The following is an 8,155-nucleotide window of genomic DNA, read 5'->3' as shown; positions in this document are numbered from 1 at the left end:
TGTGTTTCCGGTCCGGATCGAAAATCCGACCCTCATAATACACATAAAACACATAATATATACTTATAATCCTCCTACAGGATAAAGCCCCACCTCATACTGCTGCGACCACTCAACTTGAGATTAGCGTCCTAGGACTGGAGCTTCTTCCACATCCGCCGTATACACCTGACCTGGCCCAGTTCGACTTTGCTTTTTCCCCCGAGTTGAAGTCCCACCTCAAAGGTCGCCGACTTGAAAGTTTACGGGGGCTTCAGACGGCTGCTAACGCATTGGTCAAAGTACGACTAGCCCAATTGCGGGGTTGATGTCATTATCGGTGTATGAACGCAATTGGGCTGGTCAAAGTGTGCGGAGTCCGAAAAGCAGTTCGTTTAAGGAATGGAAGTTGAGGTGTAAATATTCCTTAAAAATTGTACAATAACGTTGTTTCATGATGGCGACGACATTTATGAACAAAAAACCTATCATATCTCAGACCAATAAATTCCAACATGAGTTTTTAATATGCTAATTTTTATTATGAAAACATGTCATCACAATTATTATGTCAAGAAAATTTGTCGACATTGATGACAGATAATAATACCAAAATAAATATTTCCATTACCAGTATAGTTAGTATAAAAATTAGAAAAACGATAAAGGCATGTTTTGTCACAGTTGTTTATCTAGGGTAATAGTTGAAAATCAGTCTCAAAAAGTCTCATAGTGTTAGTATGGTGTATAAAATACGGCTGCAGTGTTTTCAAATGCTTCTGATATCAAAACAATTTTGATTCATTTTAATACTACTTCTACAAACGTTATATATTGCATCTCTATTTGAAAAGGTATTGCAACAGAAAAAATGGCCACATCAACACCAAAGACCCATACAGGAGCCCTATTACAGAGGCATTTTAATTTAAGAATGGGCCTTTTCCTTACAGTCAAGAATTTCCTTACTTGTTATGTGGCACATGCTTATATGCTTAATGTATATTTTGGCAATAATTGATGGAAACTGACGCTTTAAAATTAAAAATAAAACTTTGAAAGTGTTAGGTTTTGAAAGAAATATAACAATTTAGAATTTCAAATTTTAGTTACATGTAGCTTAAAAACAACTTAAGAGGTTTCTGCAATACAGCCCATGTTCTACTAAAAAATACAGCAATTGACATTTTACACTGTAAATATGAAAACATAGGCAAATGGTGTTGTTTTCAATAGAAACAACACTTAATGCTTTGACAGTTTGCATATATGTAGTTCTTAGAATAATTATTTACTACACATGTAAACCAGAAAAAAAACATCGAAATGTTAGCAGATGTTTGCTTAAGCATACATGACAATTTCCTACCAAATTTTATTTTAAAACCAAGTATTTTAGATAACGATTGGACACAAGAGCTACCACAGTGAAAACCGCCCCCCCAAGTTGTTGAAATAATGAGTGAAATTTGAAAATAATGGCAGGTGTACCATCTCCAATGTTCAATAACAATCCGATGAGAGCAATAACAATATGTGTAATTCTTAACAAAGACATTGGCCACAACTCTTGTTAGACAGAGCGAAATGTGACAGAGGAGGCAACAGCCTGTGATGACAAAAATCCTAAAGAAGTCTTATCAGTGTAGATACAATACTGTTGGAGCTTAATTCTACACAAGATATGTACTTCATACACTGTTTTACTAATTAAAGGGCACTAACTTTTGTTAGACAGAGCGAAAAGTGATGACCAACATTCCTATGAAGTCTTTAATATGAGTGAAGGTACAATACTGTTGAAGCTTAATTCAACACAAGATATGTACTTCATACACTGTTTTACTAATTAAAGGGCACTAACTCCTAATAAACGAAGTGAAAATTCATAAAAATAACAGATGCATAACTTCCCATGCTAACCAACATTTCAATGATGTTTCATGAAAGTAGGTGTAATACAATGCTGGAGATGATTTTATTGTAACATTATGCACTTGAATATTCAATATTTTCATTTCTTAACATGACATGAATGTCAACATATTGTGGTTTTCTGGTGAAAACATTTGCCTATTGTTTATTATAAATTAAACAAAACTGAATCTGACATCAATATTGTTATTACTGCCTCAATGTATGCTTTTATGTACACATTTGATAATTGTGTATATATACGAATACGAATAAAACAAATAATGTATACTTTAACAAAACACATATATACATGTAAACACCACTTTTCTGATAAATGTGTAACAATGTTTCCAATCTACAGCATAATTATCAATTAATACTAATTTTAAATTGTCTTCATAAAAATAACTTACAATGGGTTTTTACTATGATAATCCATTTGCGCCATAAGCGCCACGTTTTGTTGAAATAAGAAAATACAGCTTTGAAGTAATTATCATTTTTTGGAAAAAGGTTTTGTACATGTATGTTTTTTTCAAATGCAATTATCAGTTCATTAATGTGGACATATACAATACTGACTTACCTATTAACATTAATAAATGCATGGCCATATCACCATTATAAAATTCACTTTCAAAAACATTCACATAAATATATCCATAAATGTATTTAAATGAATAAACATAGACCAACAAATATAAACTACAATAAAACAAAAGAGAAACAGGCTGAGCCATCAAAATCCACCAGCAGTTAAGACACCAAAAAATGGAAAGTGGACACAAATGGTCCACCATCTTTCATCAATAATGTTTGTACTTGGTTACAAACTACAAATTTTTGTATCACAGTATATGCACTTTGTCAAAATGCTAACATTTTTATTCATTCAGATATGTACATTTTGTTATAATTACAGCAATTCTACATCTAAAGTTATGAAGATCTTAATATCACTGTCTATCACAGCGTGTGCACTGTGTCACAAATGCTATAACTTTGTATCGCGTACAGCAGATCGAGGTCTGGTTGGAATGGTTGGTATGGTGACGTTTTCCACAACAGTACACTCTCCATCATTCTGAGCCTTGGCCACAGCTAGATGGATGCACTGTACCCAGGGCTCAATGTTTTGTTGGCCTTTTGCCTTAAACACATAGTTCTGGTCTGTTGTGAAGATTTCAAACGCCTTAGGGAATATCACGAATGCCTTTGCGAACAGCTTTCACACTCTGTATTTCTCGCACTGGTAACGTTTCTTTTCTCTATAGTGGAAAACATTTGTGTTATTATAAGATCTCCTACTGGAATAATTACAGCCAGGACAAGACAAAATGAAGGTATTTTCACCTTGAATAAGTCCTTGACATGGAATTTTGACCAATGACCTTAACGTGTGACATTGACCTTTGACGAAAAGTCTTTGGTCTTGCACTTAACAGCAAGCTTCACATGATGAACATTTGTGACAAATCACTTAAAAATTACCAAGGGCATTATCAAGTTGGACTTACTGATGGACATACAACCGGACGCACTAACATACACCTGGTTGACCGCCGTTGTGGTAACTATGTCTATCTCACTTCAAGCAGACACAACAAATACAGAGTGGAATAAAATCTCAAGGTGATATATGTTTCACCATGCCCTTACCTTCAGCTAACACAATCTAATTCCAGTTAGACTTTGGAGTCACATAGGAATAAGTTCTAATGTCAGTTAAATTTAGGTTATATAAAGTGTTACATATGGAATTACTTACCTGTAGGTCTAATGTGAGTTAAAATACAGTGAATATAAAGTGTAACATACCGAATCACTTTTGCTGTAGGTTATCTGGCTGCCGGAGAGAGTAAAGTATCGGGTCTTCCACCGCTTCAGAAACTTCCAGCGCCCTTTCTTCTCCTTCAACTGACCCTGTCCAGTAGAGAATAGTAAATATTATATCTTTTAAATTATAAACAGCTGAGCCGTGACTGGGCTGCCAGCGGGCAGTAAAATCGGGCAAGATTCAAGTGTTCACAAACGATCATGCCTGGATTGCTATCGTGCATCAATCACCAGTACAATTAAAGTATGACTTAAAAATTCAAATATTTAAAAATCTGTTAACATACAGCAATGACTGGACTTCCATCAGGCATTAGCTCAGACATTTTCTCCGGGTGGTTACACATGAAGCAGGCCCAGTACTTGCGAGGGGCGTTAAACTCGAACACATCAAAGTATCGGTCACCATGGAGCTCCTGAAGCAAGGCATCCTGGTCCTGGAAAATGTTTGGATAAGACTGCATTCAAATGGAGAGAACTTTTATGTATAATTTAGAATATGTTTTGGACACATATTTTTTTAGCAGTAACAGATATAAACACTTGATAAATTCAAATTGGATTTAAATAACATGCATATATATGCAAACCAAAGACATTCACATATACTTACTTTATTTACCGCCAATACATGATCATTAGGGATGTTACCTTTGCTGATGGGAAGGATGAGGTGACAAGTGTGATATAGCCACTGTTTCCTTTCTCCGGATAGAGCGCATCCCAGCAATGTTTAAGGCTGCTCACACTTAAATCCTGTTGGCTTAACGCCGAGGCTGACTGGGCCTATGAATAGATAGAATGTCATACAGTATTTCTATTTATAGCCACCATTTCCTTTCTGCCAAGCAATGTTAACAGCTGCTCATTCATAAATCCTTCCGACTCTTAGCTGAGGCTGACTGGGCCTATAAATAGATAGGAAGTCATGCAGTGTTGCTATCTATAGAGCTTAAATCCTGCTGGCCCAGGGTTGACGCTGACTCGGTCTATAAACAGATAGGATATCAAACAGTGTTGCTAACTATAGAGCTTAAATCCTGCTGGCCCAGGGTTGACGCTGACATGGTATATAAAATTATAAATAGATAAGATATCATACAGTGTTGCTTTACACAGAACTTAAATCCTGCTGGCTCAGGATTGACGCTGACTAGGTCTTTAAATAGATAGTGTCATTCAGTTTTGCTCTGCAGGATGCATAGGTACGCCCGGGCGTTCTGTAGTATGCATCGGTACGCGCGGTCTTTCTGTAGTATGCATAGGTAAGCCCGACCGTTTTGTAGTTTACATAGGTATACCAAACCGTTCTGTAGTATGCAAAGGTACGCCCGACCGTTTTGTAGTATGAATAGATACGCCCGGTCGTTCTGTAGTATGCATAGGTACGCCCGACAGTTCTGTAGTATGCATAGGTACACCTGACCGTTCTGTAGTATGCATAGATAAGCCCGACCGTTCTGTAGTATGCATAGATAAGCCCGACCGTTCTGTAGTAAGCATAGGTACGCCCGACAGTTCTGTAGTATACATAGGTAAACCATACCGTTCTGTAGTATGCATAGGTACACCCGACAGTTCTGTAGTATGCATAGTTAAGCCCGACCGTTCTGAAGTATGCATAGTTACACCCGACCGTTCTGTAGTATGCATAGGTAGTATGCATAGGTACGCCCGGGCGTTCTGTAGTATGCATCGGTACGCGCGGTCTTTCTGTAGTATGCATAGGTAAGCCCGACCGTTCTGTAGTATACATAGGTATATCAAACCGTTCTGTAGTATGCAAAGGTACGCCCGACCGTTTTGTAGTATGAATAGATACGCCCGGTCGTTGTGTAGTATGCATAGGTACGCCCGACAGTTCTGTAGTATGCATAGGTACACCTGACCGTTCTGTAGTATGCATAGATAAGCCCGACCGTTCTGTAGTATGCATAGATAAGCCCGACCGTTCTGTAGTAAGCATAGGTACGCCCGACAGTTCTGTAGTATACATAGGTAAACCATACCGTTCTGTAGTATGCATAGGTACACCCGACAGTTCTGTAGTATGCATAGTTAAGCCCGACCGTTCTGAAGTATGCATAGTTACACCCGACCGTTTTGTAGTATGCATAGGTAGTATGCATAGGTACGCCCGACAGTTCCGTATTATGCATAGGTACACATGACTGTTCTGTAGTATGCATAGATAAGCCCGACCGTTCTGTAGTATGCATAGATAAGCCTGACCGTTCTGTAGTATGAATAGGGTACACCCGACCGTTCTGTAGTATGCATAGGTACGCCCGGTCGTTCTGTAGAATGCATAGGTAAGCCCGACCGTTCTATAGTATACATAGGTAAACCATACCGTTCTGTAGTATGCATAGGTACGCCCGACAGTTCTGCAGTATACATAGGTACACCATACCGTTCTGTACTATGCATAAGTACGCCCGACCGTTCTGTAGTATGCATAGGTACGCCCGACCGTTCTGTAATATGCATAGGTAAACCATACCGTTCTGTAGTATGCATAGGTACGCCCGACCGTTTTGTAGTATGCAGGTACGTTCGGTCGTTCTGTAGTATGCCTAGGTACGCCCGGTCGTTCTGTTGTATGCATAGGTACGCCCGGCGGTTCTATGGTATGCATAGGTACACCCGACCGTTCTGTAGTATACATAGTTACGCCTGTGCAGTCTGTAGTATACATAGGTACGTCCGGGCTCTCTGAAGTATGCATTGGTACGCCCGACCGTTCTGTAGTATGCAGAGGTAAGCCCGACCGTTCTGTAGTATGCAGAGGTAAGCCCGACCGTTCTGTAGTATGCAAAGGTACACCCGGTTCTTCTGCAGTATGCATAGGTACCCCCGGTCGTCCTGTTGTATGCATAGGTACACCCGACCGTTCTGTAATATGCAAAGGTACACCCGGTCCATCTGCAGTATGCATAGGTACGCCCGGTCGTTCTGTTATATGCATAGGTACGCCCGGGTACACTAGAGTATGCATAGGTACGCCCGGGTACACTAGAGTATGCATAGGTACGCCCGGGTACAATAGAGTATGCATAGTTACGCCTGTGCAATCTGGAGTAAGCCTAGGTACGCCCGTATTCTGGAGTATTCCTCAGGCGCGTAGGAAGGGAATTGATATTGGGGCCGCGGAAGGGGTGGGCTCGAGATTTTTTTCAATTTTAAGCATTGAATGACTCGATTTCCAGTGAGTTCAGGTTTAATTTTCATGCTTTTATCTAAACCTTTCTGGTTAAAACAGTTGTTGATATAAAACTATTATCGTTTAATAGCATTTATTCATATTTGAGCAGTCCCACAATTTATCAATGTGTGTATACCACTTTATAAATTACGTCATAATGCTTCGTCGGAAGGCAAAAATTTGCTTAAAATGAAGACTTAAATCAAAGATAACTTTTCATTTACAACACCATTTTAAATGAAACATCGCATTTTTTTATTACCGAAATTTGATGAGGTCATTAGTTTCATCAAACACTTGCAAACCTGTTTCCAAAATAATGTTTGACAGTGCTCCGTCAGACGGCCGTATTGTGAAAACGTTTTTCGAAGTGTTTAAAGAAACTAAACTATCAATCAAATTCTGGTAAAAGACCGAAGGTGTGGCTCCGTAAGCGGCGTAGACTGCGCTAAGTTTCATTTAAAATGGTGAAGAAATAGTGAAGTTATCTTTGTTTAAAGTCTTTTTTCAAATCAAAATATTGCCTTCCGACGTAGCATTTATGACGCAATTTATCACGTGGTACAGTACACTGTTTACGTCAAATAACAAATTATTGCAGTTTACCTTTTCATAGTGAAGCCACGAGTGACTTTGGAACCATTGCGAGTTGAATGCCATGTGTTCAGTTTTTTTTAGTGCCAAAAGATCTCTTCGGAAAACGTTTAGGCTGATTTGGAACGTCCATTTTAAAGTCAAGCTTTAATGTGACGAGTTTAAAATAATACGTATTGGTGGCTATTTAATGACAATTCTATTTTAACGAGAATTCGCAATTATTACAATGAACTACAGTTTTTTAATATTGCCTCTTCTTTCACTTACCCGTCTTTAATAATCCGCCGACTGTTTTCACGCCATTCACACGCCAATTAGCTAGATGGTCACAGGTTTAATTATGACATGGTGACCTGTTTATTCAATATCGTGTCAGACTGGTATTAATCTATATGCTCGTAACTTTATTTAAAATACGATCATTAAGAAAATCAGTATCAAATATTCGCGGCCCCATCGCCGTTACTAGCCAGAATATTGGGGCCGCGGTCGCAGCCCCTGCGGCCCCAGCTCCTACGCGCCTGTTCCTAGTTATGTCCGGACAATCTGGAGTATGCTTAGGTACGCCCGGGTACTCTGGAGTATGCATAAGTATGCCTAGGCAATCTGGAGTATGCATAG

At 38.8% G+C, this 8,155-nt stretch overlaps 1 protein-coding gene across 1 annotated transcript; it reads right to left on the bottom strand.

The window, feature by feature from the left end:
- Positions 1-478: 478 nt before the first annotated feature.
- Positions 479-7,597, bottom strand: LOC128245994 (ventricular zone-expressed PH domain-containing protein homolog 1-like). The gene is made up of 5 exons (XM_052964202.1): positions 7,544-7,597; positions 4,384-4,518; positions 4,020-4,169; positions 3,715-3,819; positions 479-3,164 (listed from the first exon to the last, which is right to left on the bottom strand). The coding sequence occupies exons 1-5, from the start codon at positions 7,595-7,597 to the stop codon at positions 3,090-3,092; spliced, it is 519 nt and encodes a 172-aa protein (XP_052820162.1). The 3' UTR covers positions 479-3,089.
- Between the last annotated feature and the right edge of the window lie 558 nt (positions 7,598-8,155).

This window comes from Mya arenaria, chromosome 9 (assembly GCF_026914265.1).
Source record: "Mya arenaria isolate MELC-2E11 chromosome 9, ASM2691426v1".
Classification (NCBI taxonomy): Eukaryota; Metazoa; Mollusca; class Bivalvia; order Myida; family Myidae; genus Mya; species Mya arenaria.
Note: the sequence above shows the minus strand (reverse complement) of the source record. Positions and strands in the feature narration are given on the sequence as shown.